An 18,404-nucleotide genomic window follows, 5' to 3' on the forward strand; every position below is an offset into this window, starting at 1 on the left:
CTGAAGAGGGGCAGCAAAATCATTCTGCCGAAAGAAGAAATGACTTGGCAGGGGAAGAAATCTATTTCTCACTTTCTGCATGTTGCTTGCTGAAGCACATAGATGGTGTTGAGACAAGAGTTTCAGGGACCACAAATCCAGCCCTCTGATTCTTCCAGAGTCTGGATGGGACTGAAATTAGATAATACATTATTTTGTCTTGAAAGATTAATGATGGCAGTAATAGGGAAATAGACTGCAAAACTGTTTCTGGCTAGTTTACATTAAGCATAGACAAGGGGAAACCCTAAATCCACCCAAACTACCGATCAGCTAGCAGGAGACATTCCCTAGCTCCTCCAAGGTGTCAGAAATGGGGCTCAATGGAGCATTTCCCAATGAATGTAATGTAATGGGTTACCGTAAGGTTCTGATATATCTTGGGATATAGTTTGATATCTTTAAAAGAACTCATTTCCTTGCCGTATGGATTTGGTTCTCCCCTATTTAATGGTATCTTACCACACTCCTGTTCAACACTCCAAAGGCTGCTGCTCAACCATCCATCCCTGAAAACTCTCCACAGCACCTAAGAAGCATCTGTGTAGCTCCCTTAGAACAAATCATTTCTGAGTGGAGCCATCAATCTGCCTTCTGAGAATATTTTAATTTGTAAATAAACTCTTACCTCTTCAGGAACTTTAGCCAGCCAAAAGTCTTACAGCTCACTGTACTCTGTGAAGTCTCTTTTTGCAAGGGTGAGGAAGACACATTATTCACATTGCTTGTGGAGTGGATGATTATGGATTGGTAACAAGTATACAGAGACAGACACACACAAGGACACATCACAACAAGCCAACTGATCGCTTTTTATTTTCTACAAACTACTATTTCAAACACAAATAAGTGATGCTCTCCAGAGATCACCCACATGCTAAGGTCTTTGCTCTAACATTTGACTCTCACTGTTTGTTCAAGTCCCAGACCAAAGACAAAAAACTACTTTTGTACTTTAGTGACAGTCCAGTGATCTAACTACTCAAAAGAGTGATTGTTCCCTCTCTGGATCAAGGATTCAGAAAATACTCTCTAAACCTTAAAATCCTATTAACAAAAAGATTGCACAAACATTATGGCCAAGACAAGTTTTCCCACACCACTCCCCACAAAAAATAATAAAGCTAGGAGTTATGGCTGCCACAGAAGACAGATTAAACCCAGTAATTCCCAGGAACCTGCTCTCTAAGGTCATGCCAACACATTAAAGCTTGTTTTTCAGTAGTACTGAGTACCTGCAGCTTCTATTGACTTCATTTGGAGCTGTGGGCGCTCAGCACTTCTGAATATCAGGACTTTCTCTTTAAATTTACCAGTGTTGCTACTGTCAGTGTGAGGTTTTGTGTAGACAATATGCTGCCATTTTTACCATTGTGTCATCTAACCCTGCTCTGAGCAGGGTTAGATAACACTGCTTAAAATACTGATTCATGCCTACATTATGACTACATGGTAACAGTGGGAAATTTGAGGGGATACTTCTAGTGGCTTCCATAATATTATAATACCACTGGGGAATGGTTTTCAAAGCAGCCCTTGAGAATAGCATACAGACTCCTTAAAGGCAGGTCAGCCTGTCAGAAATGGGACAGACAATGAGCATGGAAAAGGATTTAAAGGTAAGGCCACTTTTTAGCTTTCACCAGCAAAACTGACTTAACAAGGCATTTCTCTCTTACTCACACCCCTCCCCATTTCCACAATAGAATGCTTCCTCAGTTTTAAAAGGCACCTGTATCCATGCCACTTGCTTCCAGGATCCTGAATATCCTCCTTTCCGCATATGACATCAGGATCCCACTGTTCTGGAGGCCTTATGCAGAGGCCCATACATGTTGCTGTGCCGACACAAAGCAAGGCAGTGTTAGCCCAGAATTTCCTGGCCTTGGGAACGGGTCTCTGTCTCTGATTTAAATACTAGTTTAACATAGGTTCTTTTTTTCATTTTTCAGCTGCAGAAGTTCTCAAGCATCAAAAGTGTCCAAAATAATCTGTATAGAACAGACTATCTAGGAGAATTAACACACAGGAGAACCAGCTGAATACCACCACAGGAAAGAATTCCATGCAGTTTTTCTGTTCCTCATCCAATGGGAAGAGCATGGATTGCATTTAAGTGCCTCTCTCACATATATTTGATCCATAGACATTCCCAAGGCAGGTCACTGCCAACCACTGGGTTGCAGTGAAAAAGTTGGTGGGAGGTGAGCATTGCACATTAAATCTATGTCCCTGCTAGTGGAAGACAAGAAAGAAAGTTTTAAAAACCAAACACTGCTCTCCTGAATCAGTAAACCATCAGCACAAGAAGGGCAACAAGCTACAAAATCACATCAGTGCTAAAGAGATCACGTTTAAATGCTCAATGCAACAAGGTCACAGGAGTCTCAGTACCAGTCTGCAGGATCTAACAAGCTAACACGCTGCATCTACTTAGGAACTCAGAACTGAAAGTCAGCTCATTGAGTTTTGGGCTTCTTTGCACAAGGATCCCCCTCTTCCTTCTTCAGCCACTGGTGCATTAAGCCTGCACTGGTTCTCTTGGGTGCAGCGATTTGGATGAACTGGCTGGACCATCTGGGCAAATCACCTTCCTCTTTCTTGGGAGACTTGTTTTTCACCCAATCCAACATCATTTTGCTGCTAGTGCTGACTTTGGTTTCCTGTGAGGACAAATTACAATAAGAAAAATAAGAACCACAGAAATAGCTGGTCATATATGCAAGGCACATCAGAAAATGCCCACATGGGTACCAAGTCAATGAGCTGGGTCCAGTTTCAGAATGGGGAAGATGCAGCAGCAGCATCACTCCCTACAGTTACACAGCCTTGCAGAAAGTTCCCGTGGAAGTCCCAGTCGGATTAATCCTAAATGCCATTCAGGAAAGAATATACCATATTAAGCAGAGTGATCCCGACACTATACAACATGGTTTATTTCTGGAAGAGCAGGAAAAGGAATGGGAATCCTTGAGGGGCCTTCACTGTAGTGACCCTCTCTGCAACTGGGGATGGATGGCTGCCTTTGGGAACATAAGAACAGCCATACCGGGTCAGATCAAAGATCCATCTAGCCCAGTATCCTGTCTTCTGACAGTGGCCAATGCCAGGTGCCACAGAGGGAATGAACAGAACAGGTAATCACCAAGTGATCCATCCCCTGTCGCCCATTCCCAGCTTCTAACAAACAGAGGCTAGGGACATCATCCCTGTCCATCCTGGCTAATAGCCATTGATGGACCTATCCTCCATGAACTTATCTAGGTTTTTTTTGAACCATGTTATAGACTTGGCATTCACAACATCCTCTGGCAAGGAGTTCCACAGGTTGACTGTGTGTTGTGTGAAAAAATACTTCCTTTTATTTGTTCTAAACCTGCTGCCTATTAATTTCATTTGGTGACCCCTAGTTCTTGTGTTATGAGGAGTACATAACACTCCCTTATTTGGGAGTCTCTCAGAGCCATCCTGAATCAGTTAGAAGGGGTAGATCAAGAATCTTACATGGCATAATCTACCTCTCATCCTCAGGCACTGAGTGAGCTGCCAGCCCCTAATAAACAGCTAAACAAAACATGTGATTTATTCTCTTATATTCTGTGGCATGCCCCACCCCATTTGTTAAACTTTTGACTACCTTATTTTTTATTGCATTTGTAGCTCATTTCACAACTTTGATGCATGATTTGCATGCATGATTCATCCTGTCATATAAGATAATAAATCTGCATGCTAGGATCTGCAATCTGTATTTACATTTTACTTCAAACATTCTATTTTCCCTTTTGTCACTAACAACAAAAACAGCACCCCCGAGCCTGGTGCCCCCTAAGCCTGGCACCCCAGGGGGTCGCCTGAGTCACCTGCCCCTAAATCTGGCCCTGAGTCTATAGCCTCCATTTTCTCCTCTCTAAAAGGCCCTTCCAGGATGAACAATCTATGCATCTATGAAAATGGGTATAAATTATCTACCTCGCGGGCAGGATTAATTCATTGTTTGTAAAGAGCAGCAAAACCCTCAGCTACAAAGTTAGACAGAGGACAAAGTACTATTCTATTTATTATTATTAAACAGTATTATGGAGGGAAGTGTGATTTGTGTCAACCACCAGATCTCACCGTCTTTGGTCCCAACCCAATGGGAGCGAGGCATTCTGGTGTATTGTTTCTGGAGTTGTTTACTATAGTGGAAACCGGGTGGAAAGCAATGTTCTCTGTGGAGTGGATGAGCCTAAGGGCTTCCTGTGTTGATACCTCTGTAAAGTCCAACCATTTCCTGATGGCCTCATCCCCATCCAGGATAGCTGGCATCCTAAACATGGGAGGAGATGCAGAAATCTTAAGTCCACATAGAGACACACAACTTATCCGCCACGTGGCAGGACTGAGTGATTTGGGTGAAAGCCAAACTAAGATCCAGAATTAACATAATCCAGATTCCAGCTATCTGGGGATAAACTGTGTTGGCAATAACTATTAGCACGTTAACAACTGGCTTGAAGGCACACAGACCTAATTTCTGAAGCCGTGAGGAAAGGACTAATACAATGTTTTTCTTTGAGGCAAACAGTGTACTAACTTCACCAAAGCAGCCTGCTTCCCCAGAGGAGGCAAAAGGTCTGTCAATCACTAGGCAGGCCTATGAGCAATTTAATTCTTATTGCTACCAGCAAGGAGCCAAACACAGTGATTTATGGCAAGGGCAAGATTCAGTGACCTGAAACAAGTCAGTAATGTTCTAATGTACTTCTCTAGGGGGATCAGGTAGAAAGAGCATGGAAGAATTTCTGGCCTGTGTGTTCTTGGCCACCAAGGCTATGTATGTAGGAGAATACAGTCACACTACCTGCTCCACACAGCACAGAAGTAAAGGGAAAGTTTTCTGCCACACACTCGCCACTAATCTCTGCCCCCCTAAACTCTACAATCCACAGCCAGTCATTCTCACTTGCCTGTTATGGATATCACTTAAGCCTTTAGAAGCATCTACTGTGATGATGGTGTAGGTGTACAATGCATCCCCTCCATCAGGGGGCTCCCAGCAATCGAAAATCCCAGCCATGGTGAGTAACCTCCAGCCTTTCCACTCTTCATCATCATCCTTCCCATCTGCCTGGAAAATAAAGATACAGAATGATCACAATCTTTCTTAATCTCCTTTCTATGTTATGTAATTTCAATACAAAGATATTTAAAGGCTATCTGATGTCTCACAGAAAACACTCAAAACCAGTGTAGTTCAGCTACCCATGCCTCATCTGCTATTTTAATTACTCTTCCCTATTTCTAGGGCTGTTTACACAAAAACTTTATTAGGAACTTCATCTTGCATTGATACCTTCCCCCCCCCCCCCCTCAAAGTCAATATTCTCCACCTGTGCATTGTACACTGTTACTTTGGAAATTATTGTGAGGTCACAGGAGAGGAGAAAGGATAAGCAACAGTAGCAGATAAGATCTTCGATGTAACAGATTACATTTCCATGAAAAAATAAATAACGAAAGCACAACAGGCAGAAAAGAGTTTCTGAGATTATTCAGAACTCTGTTCTGTGAAATTTTACCAAGGGCCATTGACTTCTATGTGAGCTCTTTGTGCTCAGCACTCCTCAGGATCAAGCCTTCCGTCAGAAGAGTGATGGGAAGCACACTGTAGATCAAAAGGCCATGCACAGACTGCAGCTTTGGGTGTACCATCACACATTACAGCAACAGTTCCAAACATAAGAGAAGCTAATCTTTCTGCATTTCAGGGCTTTAATATACAGGGGATGACTACGTGACAGCGGGACATCTTCCATCACTGCCAAAGCCCTCTTTCCACCTGCCTGGAAGTTAGGCCTCACCACACATTTAAGCTGCACTGCTTCCAATATCCTATGCCTGAACCTCAATCACGGACACAGCTGGAGTGATTGAATTTATAATATAAATTTATATTTACATTTATAAAATAAACATGTTTTTCTTCAGGATAAGTGACAACTAATTAATATTTCTAAAGCCTTTTCAAACCAGAAAGTGCTATATCTCATTGCTGAGTATTAAAACAACATTGTTGCTGGGAATCCAGTACCATTTCTTGCTTGGGCTGTGGGAAGTAAATGAAATAGGGCTGCTTCTTTCCATTGTGCTGCTGCCATTCATAGAATCCATCTGCCAGCACTACACAGCGCCTGCCCTTTACCAGAGGTCCCTTTGGGAAGAGAAGATTTGACCATGTCACAAATCAAAGCAGATGGCAGCTTGGAAGGTATTAAAATAAAAGGGTTGTTGGGGTGGGAGAAGGAGGGGAGGATAAGGCCATGGTTGAAGTATAGGGAACACATTTCTTTATAACACTTTTTGTATTCTATAACTGATCCTCAAATGCATAGACATTAAAGCTGTAGATCCACACTGGGGTTCTGTTCACATAAAACTATGCTCTGATATCAGGGTTTATGCCACCATTAAAAGCTCTTGATGAAGTTAGAGCCTTACTATGTAGATAATTCCTGTATATGTGTTTTATACATAGTAATCTGATAGTGTCCCATAACCACCTAAGAATTAAAATACATTAATACATGGTGGTGGCAGCATGAGAACTCCACACTAGCACAAGATGGAAATCTAGTCATTCTATTCCACTCCATTCAGGAAGTCTGATTTAGTTTTAAATATGTCACTGTAGTAATTGGCACTCTGTCTACTCCCTTTCATTAATATCAATGGGAGATAGGCACCTAACTACCCACCACACACCAAAATTAAGTTGGAGGTGTTCTGCAAGTAATACTCAGGGTAATTCTGAGAGTCTCTAACTCACTGAAGGTTATGAGCAGTAAGACAAAATAATCCTTTATGTTCTCACCTTCCATAATTTAGAGCGTGATAGAACCCCCTCTTATAGACTCCCACCAAACAGTACACCCACCTATTGGCTGAGGGGGGCAGGATAAGTCTACCTATGGAGCTCCTTGTGCTGCTGCTCAATTGGCTTAACAGACAAGCTTTCTATTAATTTTAAGTAGTATTTTATTCCCAAAGCTTTCTTTCTATAGAACCAATGTCTTTGTTTTCTCCAGCCTGAACTGTACTTGAACCAAACAGCACGTTATCTTAAGGCCACCTGGTCAAATACAGCATGCGAAAAGCTATCGCTTGTTGGGTTCCTCTGTTTCAGTGAAACTGAAATGCTAGGTTTTACAGTGTGTCACTCAGAAGGATTTATTTTCTGTGCAACAGGGTGGTGGTGGCCAATTCTTGTTAGGAAGAGGCTTAGATCTCTGGTTTACAAGTCATTAGTAGCACTGCTAGGAGCTGATGATTATAAAATCTTCCTTCTCTCAAGACTCATTAAATGCAATAATATTGTAAACTTACCTTGTAGGAGGGTTTCTCCATCATGGTATCGCTGCAACAGTTGGAGGTTTTATACTGCATTTTGGAAGGGTCAGCTTCTCTAAACCAGGCTGGGACCAGTCCCCAGCGCATAGCCGCAAGGACACGCTCAGAAGAGTCAGCATCCTTTCACATAAAATAGAAAAGCACCTCATGCCAGTACACAAGACAGGAGCAGACAGCAAATTACAAAGTAATCAGAGCATATTGTAGCTCTCTGCCTTCTCCATTATATAGTGGAGACCACAACAGATCACAGCAAACTCACTCACTACAACTAGTGGCAGAGAGCCTAACAAGAAAAGAGGAGCTTACAGATAACTTATTAAAGTAATATCTTACATTTTAAGAAGAAAGGTTACTTTCTGACAAGAAAGAAACTTTTAGTTGCTGTTCTGCTAGTTACTTTTCTTGGCAATTCTATCACTTCTGTTTTGTATGGGTGTGAGAATATACTCAGTGCTGATACGTGACTGCAACCGAAAAATGATTCAAAAGTAATCAGTAATTATTACTCCTATGAGAAAGTCATTGAAAATATGCAAGGGATTAATTTTCAGACCCAGCAATATGCAATATGGCTATTTTTCAAAAATAAATATAAACACCACTGGTTATAAGGAACATTTACTATATAATACAATATTTGTGTATAATAGTAAATTTGCAATTTTTACTTCACTATTCAGAGATCTTCCACTCTAAGCATATTATACATTCTGTCCTACTGAAAAAAGTCCCAGCAACATCATCATCTTAGGGCCTTCCCCAATGTAATGAATAATTATAAAAGGACACTGTTAGGTTCCTTAATTTTATTTAAAAAAAAAATTCTTACAAATGTTACAAACAATAACTTTGTTTTAATAATCTGAGCATTTTTAAAGTCTAACTTACTTTCACTGTTCACATTTTTGCATTTTTTCTCAGTTTGGACAATGGAAACAGACTGTGGGTTTCACTTCTGCTTCTAGTCAAATTCACTTTCTGATTCTCAGGTGCCAGCCAAAAGCTGCAATGTTTGGGTGGCTAATACCACAGGAAAATGGTTTGTTAAAAAAAAAGTTCCCAATGAACAAAACTACACAGAAACATTTCTATTGGCCTTGAGTTTTGTAAAAACTTTCAGGCCTACAAGCAGAATAGAAAGCAGCAAAGAAAAGCACAAATCCAATTGTTTCTGCTTCAACATTGTAAATAAAGTGTGTCACACTGTCCCCAAATAGTGAATAAGCATGGAAAGTAGTTTAATAAAGACAACTGTATGATCAGATGTTTGCTTGTGCTCATAGTTAGGCCTCTGGTACACTTGAGACCACTACCTATGATACTGGCCAATACCACTCATTGTTTCCTTGTACTCCTCCATCAGTCTGCCTACGCCCATCTGTTGTCTCTGGTCTTACACACTGATTGTAAGTTCCTTGGGACAGGGACCATCTTTTTTTGTTCTATGTTTGTATAGCACCTCACATAATGGGGTCCTGGTCCATAAATGGGGCTCCTAAGCCCTACAGTAATACAAATAATAAATAGATATGTTTCAAGCACCATCTTTTTCTGCTTTGTGATCTCATCAGCTATTGCAGGAGAACTGTGGAATTTTAAGTATAGTATTTAAGCAGAAAAGTAAATGAGGAAGTAGTTTTCAAATGCTGTGCAGGTGTATTGGGTTAGAATGATAAAGTGTTAATATTTTTAATTTTCACCTTTAAACATTTCTGGTTCTACAAATCTAAGTAGTTGTAACAAATACCTAATTCCTGACATTTCAACAGAACTTAAAACACCTTTTTACTGTAGAAGTAGGAACACATACGGCACTACTAATACAGCAAGCATGTGTACTGAAAAGCCTGAAGTGTCAGTATGAATTCCTGCAAAGCACATACTAGCAGTAGGAGTCTGGAAATACAGAACTAGAGTTAAACTACTAAGGCTTGGAGAGACCGAAAACTGTAATGCTCCAAAATATAAAGATATTTATATCAAACTGGTCAAGTACAGTTGTGAAATATACAGTTACCCCCCTTCAAACTACAAGTCATTGTATAGGATGCACCATAATGCGTGCTAAGTATTTTGTTTTGCTTGAAGGTTACCTTCTCAAAGTGTCGTCGAGAAACTAGAACAGGGCTGTTGGACTGGGGACTCTTGTTGTAGGAGGGGCTGTATTTATCAGCATCTCTCCATTCAGGTTGTCTTGTTCTACCATGGTTATCACGGTACACACAGGCCCGGCGGATGCGATCTGCTCCCAGAGCACAGGCCGTGCGCCCACACATTCTTCACAAGTTTCCTAAAAGAAGAGGACATTATATGCTGTGGAACAATGGCCTCAAATCTGATTTCAGGTGACAAAGCATGAATACATTTCACCTTCACACTGGACACAAAAGGAGCAATTTACTACATGTACGTCTTCCCCTACCACTCAACCCCTTGTCCACTCTATGGCAAAGTGTCAGGGCTTTATTATTTACAGAGCCCAAAAGCGTGCTGGATATTGTAAAAAAGCCACTAAGATTTAAATAATCTAAGTAAGCATACAATGAACAGATGAGAGAACAAGAAGCGAGTGATTGAAGTGTCATATTTAATGCACACCACGTAGTTCAATGGGCATTCCCCCATACCTTTCCCCCCCATCTACGATGGTAACACTCTTCTTTCAGTGGGATGACTAAGGATTGCAGTTGAGTAATATTCAGTGGAGCAAGGGAGGCTGGGAGGACACATGCTCAAAGTTATCTTTAATTGTTACATGGTGCTTAGATAGAAGAAATAGGTGCCTTGGAAAAAAAACAAGACGGATTGGTGTTGCTGCCCACTATATCCACTGAAACAGACCCCTGGACACAGGCTGGGGGAAGCCCTTTGTTCCCCTGTATTTACTTTAACTATACATCTAAATCTACAGGAACCAATAAATCAGGGGAGGCCCCATGCAGCACAGCTCTGGGAAAGGGGGAGTGGGAATCTCTACTCTGGGTCACTGGTTGTTGGACTGGGGTCTCTCACTGTAAGAGTGATTTGAGGGCCTGCCTGGTGGAGCATGGAAATGGGGGTCCCCTGCCTGGAGAGAGAGGGATTTGGGGACCCCTGCCCAGAGGGAAGTGGTCAGGGGACAGAGAGGGGTTGCTGGTGGGGGGAAGGGGAATTGTAAGGGGGTTCCTGGCTGGGAAGGGGGCTGCAGCGCTCCTTGCCTGGGAGCTGTGGGGCTTCCTAGTGGGGGGAAAAGGGGCTGGAAGAGCTCCCTGCCGAGGGAGGGGGGGCTGCAGGGGTCTCCGGTGAGGGGCTGTCGGGGTGGGTTCCCGCTCAGGGACAGAGGGGGTCTCCCGTGAGGGACTGTGGGGGGGGGGTTCCCGCCCAGGGACAGAGGGGGTCTCCGGTGAGGGACTGTGGGGGGGGGGGGTTCCCGCCCAGGGACAGAAGGGGTCTCCGGTGAGGGACTGTGGGGGGGGTGGAGTTCCCGCCCAGAGACTGAGGGGGTCTCCGGTGAGGGGCTGTCGGGGGGAGGGGTTTTCCGCCCAGGGACAGAGGGGTCTCCGGTGAGGGACTGTGGGGGGGTGGAGTTCCCGCCCAGAGACTGAGGGGGTCTCCGGTGAGGGGCTGTCGGGGGGAGGGGTTTCCCGCCCAGGGACAGCGGGTGTCTCCGGTGAAGGACTGTGGGGTTCCCGCCCAGGGACAGAGAGGGGTCTCCGGGGAGAGGGGGGTTTCCCGCCCAGGGACTGAGGGAGACTGACTGCGGGGGGGGGGGCTGCCCAGGGGTATGCTGGCCCCATGGTGGGTTTCTATTGGGCCCGCTCCGTCGCCCAGCCCAGGGTAGCTCCCGCTCCCGCTCCCGCTCCCGCTCCCACTCCCACTCCCACTCACCCGGCCGTTACCGACACCTCAGCCCGCCCGCTGCAGCCGCCAACAGCCCTGGGGCGGGTCCCAGCCGCCGTCTGTGAGTGGGCGGCGATGGGCACGTGACGGGGGTGCTGCCGGCCCCCGCCAGGCTCTGCCCCGGGCACGCGGCCTGCCCCACGGACTGGCGAGGGAGCGGGGCGCGCGTGCGCCTCTGGTCCCGGCTGGCTCTGCTCGCCAGGGGGTGAGCGCGGGCGCAGCCCCGCCGCAGCCAGGCTTCTCCCTGCCCCCGGACCAGGCCCCAGCCCCAGCCCCAGCCCCAGCTCCCCGGGGCCGGGACCCGCCGCAGAGAGGGCTGGGGCTTTGCCGGGCCGGTCCCAGCTCGCAGCACCCGCTGCGGGGGAGCCGGGCTCCACGCGAGGCCCCGCGCCAGGCTGGGCTATGTAACGGCTGGGTAGGGGGGAACTAGACGGCAAAGGTGAAAAATCAGGAGGAGGGGGACTAATAGGAGCCTATATAAGAAAAAGACCCAAATATTGGGACTGTCCCTATAAAATCGGGACATCTGGTCACCCTAGGGCTGGAGGAAGGGCCGCATTTGGGGCTGTCCAGGGCGGGGGGGAAAACAGGGGCACAGGCATCTCTACCTGCCTTCTCTCTCTCGAGCTCTGCTCCGCTGCAGGGCTCTGGGCACAGCCCGGATGCACTTGACAGTCACAAACCTGCCCCCAGTAGTGCTCTGCACAGGCACCCTGTGCAAAGGACCGTGTAACCCCCTCAGTCAGGCCGAACTGGTGAGGCCATATCATCAACCGCATCGGAGCATGGGTGCCAGCCCGAGCTGGCGGAATGAGTGTTCCTGGCTCCCCGCCCTTCTGTCAGCTGCACATCTCTGGCAAAGACCCTTCCCAACCAAACCATGGCCTCCGCTCATGGCCAGGGTCTGTGTCCGCAGGACGCGTGGTCAGCTGCCCACTCAGCCTTGTGTTTTGCTGCAGTTCCCCTAGTGCTGCAAAACGGGAAATAGGACCACTCTAGTAAGAGGAGACACAGAGTTCATTCTCCTAGCTGACAGACTACTGCAGAAGCCTCAGGCTAGCACTGCGGGTTGCACAGGTGCATGTGTTGCCCTATAGTGGCCAAAGCCTCAGGACCAGGAGAGACAAAGGTTTGCTTAAAACAAAAACACAAAAGTGGGAGGCTCATGCAGAAGGTGATGAGTAAGGAGAACTCCTTGAGTATCAGCACAGGATATGGTGAGCCCCTCCAATAGGGCGGTGGGAGAAGTGAACAGAAGAGGCAATGACAAAAATAGGTGCTACCCTAGATAATCACTCTGTTAAAGCATGCAAGACCGGCATTGTCTATGTCAATCTCCCTACCAGTCGCACATGCCTTGTCAGTCTTGCAGGAATGAGTTGGTGCAATGCCTTTGGCTACACCTTTAGGCCAATAATAAATTATGTAAATTCCATCAGGATCTTTTAATACTTTGTTTAATGTTACATTATATGGTGACACTTTGCATAAAAAAAATACAGGCAGAGTAGAACAAAGATCAATTACAGGTGCTAGAAGCAGACATCTCTCCTGTTTTCCCCTTAACTCACAAGTTAACCAAAATGATGGCTCCAGAGAGGAATGACAGCAGCTCTGGTTGATATATTACACGCTGTTTGATGTTACACATCACCATATTGCTTCTTTCATACTCAAAAATCTAACAGGTCCATTTCCTCAGGATACTACAGCACACCAAAAATCACGTAATCCTCTAACACTTATACAGTAGGCTTTCAGTGTTGGATCTAAGAACAACTGAAAAACCAGTTACTGATAACTACGGGAATGTGAACAGCCAAACCAGTTATACACAGACAGTGTGTTCAATTGATTTACACTTTATAGAGACTATTTCCTTCTGACAGGGTTATGCAAAACTAGAGCTAGGCACTTATTTCCCATTCTTTGACTGAATATAATTGCAAGCCAGCCAATCCCAACCCACTGTGTTGAGGGGTAAGTACCCTGGGAGAAGATCAGCCTGTCATTTTCCATGAAGATGATAGCGGAAGGCAGCCAAGTTCTATAGCCTGTGGAAGAGGGAATTGTATTATTTTATTTATTTACCGTGTCCTGTTTTTAAGGGTCTTTTAAAGACAAATATACTAGCAAAATTAGTGATAATTACAAGCACACTAATTTCAGATTCCAAGTGACTTAATGGGTTTGATACAGCATTACCATGATAGGAATGGTTAAAAAAGGATGCACTGGAAACACAGGACCTCCAGACTGCAGAGTCCAGCAACTTGGTATTAAATGGGCTGATTCTTCAGAGGGGTTTATAGATTTAAGTGAAACTGAATGCTTCCTAAAACCTCCTATCAGAGCATAAAAACACCTCAATTTTATTTAGAAAAACCCAAATAACTGTCCTAGTTTTACTAATGATAAAAAGCTGCTGTAGTGAATGTGATTCCAATTCAGTGTCCAGAACAGAGGGGAACCAAGAAAACCAAGAACATTCTCCCTTTATGTCACAGTGCAGTCTCAGAAAGACAGTTTAGCCAACCGAGGCCATGATTACGTCCACAGGAAGCTCTTCTCCACTGCGGGCTGTGACCTGCATTGTTACAATGTCTGTTAGGACAAGACGAGAACGCACCAAGAGGTCATGGCCACCCCGAAACACACCTGGAACAGAGAAGAGAAGAGGGAAGAGAATAAAGTGCTTGAATGCCACTCGCTCATCCATCAAATTCTAAGGATACTCATGTGGCTGGAGCAAGGTCCACTCTCCAAAGAGCATCAGCAGAACATAGTCCAAAAAATCCCCAATGCAGCTGGATAGTTATAAACCCCACAGTAGCACATTACAGTACCCGGATGAGTTAGTCACTAGTATAAATCTTTCAAAACCCAACGGAAATATAAATTACATTTATATTTTAGACTCAAAATGGGGAGAAGATCAAGACATTTCTGATAGCACCATCAGTTGCTCACCCACTATGCATTTTAGTTTAACATCTAGAATTACATTCAATTTGTTGCTCAAGTCCTCCTTGCATCTCCCATAGGATACCTCAGTTCACCTCATTCTGGAAATCCAGGGACTCCCACAAAGGTTGGGGTAACAGCTTCCTGAAGATCATGCAGGGCAGTTCTGAACTCAATTCAAACCATCCCAAGGGATTGGGCTTGTCCCCAATCCCTATCCCCAAGTAATTCTTCTGATCCCAACATTATCAGCTGCCTGAATTTGAAGGGATGGGGAGCACAACAGAACAGGTCAATGAATGTTATATGAGGCTGTAGCAACTGGGCGATAGGCTGTGTACTAGTTGGGCTAACATCCTGAACACACTACTGTTCAGTCTCAAAACAGACAAATCCCTGTGTATCCCCAGAGTCGCCAAGAGTGCCACATAAGGTGGGGCAGAAATCCCAACGGAGAATCCCAACAGCTTACCTGCCAGGTACAATGTGTGAGAGTTCTTGTTGTCTGGCACTTTATCCGATCGCTCACATGGCTGCATCCCCAGGAACTTCACAATATTACTGACTGCCTCTGTTAAAAGAAACAACAGAGGGTCAGTTTCATGGGTTTATTTAACATCATTATTTTAACAGTGTCCAAAGGTACAGTAAGGCCCTCCTCCCAATACAGAGAAGAGATGTGGTCTCTGCCCGAAGGGGCTTAGAAAGTAGCTCTTCACAGCAGAGAGAGCCTCCATATGTGTTCGTACAGGGCCCAGCTCAGTGGGGCCCTGATCTTGAGAGAGATCTTTGGATACTAATGCAATACAAATCATAAATAATAATTTTGTACATGACACAGCAAGGGTGCATGGGTAACAAAAGTGACCAGGAAGGAGGATATGGACAGCATCAAGATGACTGCACAGTAACTCAGCAAGGATAGTGCACAGCAGTGGTAGAAATTATTTAAGGAGATAAAAGTGGATAAAATGAAGGAGGAGACAATGAGTTTCTTTCAGGCCTTGCAGGAGACATGGGTCTTCAGGAGGGATTTAAAATAAGAGAGGGTTGTAGCTTTGAGTACCAGTTCAGGGAGGGTATTCCGTGCATGAGGTGACAGGGAAGACAGCACAGAAATAGCCAAAGAGACAATGGACAGCAACCTAAGGACTAATCCCCATCAGGCAGTGACGATTAAAGGGAGCAACACAAAACTGCATGATGAAGGCCCAATATAAAAAGTACCCCCAGAAGCTGTCACCCCAACAGACTTCAATGGGCTTTGGAAGAGGCCCAGATAGAGTCTTTAAAATTAATAAACTGAGTGTGAGGATGAGAACAAGAGAGGTCATTTCAGGATCCCTCCTCCTCAGCTTCATATTACGTCTATGGTTTACTCCTCCTTCCTACTTCTGGACCCTAAGGTGCAGCCTAACTCCTCCTGTGCAAGGACAGCTAGAGTTAAGGCTGAACCATGTTCCAGCTTCTTGAAAAGGGTGTTGCTCAAGACCAGTGTGAGGTGCTCCCTTCCTTCCTCATACGCCATTCCCAGTCCCCAAAGGCTCAGGATACTCAGAATGTAGGATGTGTTTCCATCACAACAATGACCAAACCAACATGGTTTCTTCTGAAATTAAAAGCAGCTTTTTGTCATGAAAGGCCAATACTCTGCACAACAGGACACATCCAATTCTATGAACCTACACCAGAGATGAATTTGGCCCGTCACAATCTTACTCAGAAAGAGGTCTGTATTGGACCTTAGACCTGAACTACGACTCCAATTTCAGGGTGTAGAACTAGACGCCCAAAGGAGCCTCCAGCAGACCAAAGGGAGCCACAGCTCTAAGGGTATATCTATATTGCAGCTGGGAGGTGTGATTTCTGCATAGGCAGCCAGACTTTGGCTAGCTCAGCTCAAGCTAGTGCGCAAAAAATAGCAGTATGGATGTTGCAGCAGTGGCCATGGCTTAGGCTAGCCTCTCAAGCTCAGACCCAGGGGGGTAGGGGGTCCTGGACTTGGGCAGCTAGCCCAAGCCACCACCAGTGCTGCAACATCCACGCTGCTAGTTTTAGCATGTTAACTTGAGCTGAGCTAGTGCGGAGTCTGTCTACCTGTGCTGGGAATCACATCTCCCTGCTGCAGTGCAGACATACTCTAAAAGGCCAGAGTTCAGACTGCCTCTTGCAAGCAGGGAAATGCTAGGAGTTCTGTGGGGATCAGAGACTTCCTTACCTTCCAATGTTTTAATGGTGGATAAAGTGAAGGTCTCTTCCTTTTCAAACTCATCACCCACCTCGTCCCAGGCTGCTCCAAAGTTTGGCTTCAGAACCCTCTGGATGTGATCAGCTACCGTTACCTCAATGTCTTCAAGCTGATAGGGAAAGAAAGTTTGACAGAAATAAGATAGTTCTTGTTGGGGGAAAGCTATAGACTTGGCTCACTGCAATCAAGTAAAGACTGTGACATTTACTTTTGATAACGGATTTTCTCAGAAATTAGCTTCCTGTCTCCCTTCTGATTTATTTGAGCAATGATATTTTGGTACAATCTGTTTTGATTGGGTATTGGAGTTGGAAGTGCGTTCAGCTCTTCCATGCCCATGGTTTTATGATGGGACTTCCCATTCCGAGCACAGCTCTCAACCTGCCAAAGATCAAAATGTTTGAGAAAGATCCAAAAGAAGGGACCACACACAAATAAAATTTAACCAAATAGAGGCAGGTGCTTGGACTAATGCAAGGTTTACATTTCTGGAATACTGAGAAACTTCTCTATATTTTGCATCCCAGCTCATCATTTCTGAGATCAGTAATGCACAGTGAGAACCTCAGGTCCAAGAAGAGCTGACCTCAGAGTCCATAATGGAGAAGGGTACATGCCTGCATTTGAGACCTTCTCAGGAAGTATCGTATCTGATACAATCCACCACTGAATGTTAGGTGAGCTGAGCTGTTGGTGTGGCCACATTTATGGGAGGTGGAACTTGCCTCATCGGATAAGCCCATCTCTCCAGTGCATATACACCTGGAAACACTCCTCTGCAGGGGTATGATCAAGATCCCCTCATAATTCTAGTTTAATTAATGGATGGACTCTGGTTGTTATTTAAAATTGCTCAAGTGCCATAGCAGAGAGGGATGAGTGTCTCATATAACCTGGCACAGAGTAGGGTCTAGCTGCGCAGCGTCCTTTGGAAAATCCTCTCTGTTCCCTCTGCTTGGACAAAGCTCCACCAGCTCTTACTACAGCTCATGCTGACTTACTGCCCAGTAGTTGCTACAATCAGATACTCAACAGTGTCTGGTGAGGAAGGGGCAGGGAAATACAGGAGCCAACAGAACAGGTTAAGGTTCAGACACATCACATCTTCTACTCCAAAAGGCAAACAAAGCCACCCTGTGTGAAGCAACCAAATCTGTTGGCTAAGCTCAAGATAACTTTTAGCTCCCAATGAGCAAGAGAGACCTCGGCACAAAGATTGGTTTTGTGCTCAAAAGCTGTCTGGATATAGCAGTGGGCTCAGACAGAAGCCCTTACACAGAACCCTAATACAGCCCTTGTCTCACTGCCAAAAGGAAGGAGCCAAGGTTCCCTTCCAGGCTCAAGAGCCAGCAATGGAATTTTCCTGGTACCAGAGTCAGACTCTGGCCTATGAAGTGAAACGCATTCAGTGCAAGAGCTGGCCAAACAGCCTCCATTCATTAAAGCAGCTACTGTGTTGGTGGAGCCCACTGTCCTGTTTTGAGCATTGACAGGTTATTTTTAAAGTCAAAAGCACTTGTTCAAGAACAGAAGGAGCTTTATGTACCCTCCAACAGAGAGTTCTAGTTCACAGGAGAGCTGCCCATGCTGCCCAAGGCATGAGTAGGAACCATGCCAGCTATTCCACACAGCTTTGACAACACCCTTCATTCCTGACGCGTGACACAGCATGCTAACGCAGGGCAACCCAACCTGAGGGAGACACCACAGCCTCTATAAAGACAGATGTCCAGTGTATCCATGTATGTGCATGAAGAGTACTCATAGGAAGGTACTCCAGGTTAGGTAGAGTAAACCACCTGTCCATGCTAAGATTTTACAGCTTATGAAGCTCAGAGCTTCATTAAATTTGTGTCTTGGCCCCAACAATCAGAAGAGC

At 45.1% G+C, this 18,404-nt stretch overlaps 2 protein-coding genes across 3 annotated transcripts in view; both read right to left on the reverse strand.

Moving 5' to 3' along the window:
• Positions 1-842: 842 nt before the first annotated feature.
• On the reverse strand, positions 843-11,458 carry HMCES (5-hydroxymethylcytosine binding, ES cell specific). Its single transcript, XM_074957667.1, has 7 exons — positions 11,302-11,458; positions 9,528-9,724; positions 7,408-7,551; positions 6,116-6,235; positions 4,992-5,152; positions 4,159-4,351; positions 843-2,702 (listed from the first exon to the last, which is right to left on the reverse strand). The coding sequence occupies exons 2-7, from the start codon at positions 9,708-9,710 to the stop codon at positions 2,499-2,501; spliced, it is 1,005 nt and encodes a 334-aa protein (XP_074813768.1). The 5' UTR covers positions 9,711-9,724; positions 11,302-11,458; the 3' UTR covers positions 843-2,498.
• A 1,302-nt stretch (positions 11,459-12,760) lies between these two features.
• The window catches only part of COPG1 (COPI coat complex subunit gamma 1), a 33,262-nt gene continuing 27,618 nt past the window's right edge, over positions 12,761-18,404 (reverse strand). For both annotated transcript variants that reach the window (XM_074957669.1, XM_074957668.1), the window contains exons 22-24: positions 16,496-16,634; positions 14,750-14,848; positions 12,761-13,971 (exon numbers count right to left, since the gene is read on the reverse strand). In XM_074957669.1, coding sequence (XP_074813770.1) covers positions 13,841-13,971; positions 14,750-14,848; positions 16,496-16,634 — 369 coding nt within the window. In that variant the 3' untranslated portion in view covers positions 12,761-13,840. The remainder of the gene's footprint in view (positions 13,972-14,749; positions 14,849-16,495; positions 16,635-18,404) is intronic.

This window comes from Natator depressus, chromosome 7, assembly GCF_965152275.1.
Source record: "Natator depressus isolate rNatDep1 chromosome 7, rNatDep2.hap1, whole genome shotgun sequence".
Taxonomy (NCBI): Eukaryota; Metazoa; Chordata; order Testudines; family Cheloniidae; genus Natator; species Natator depressus.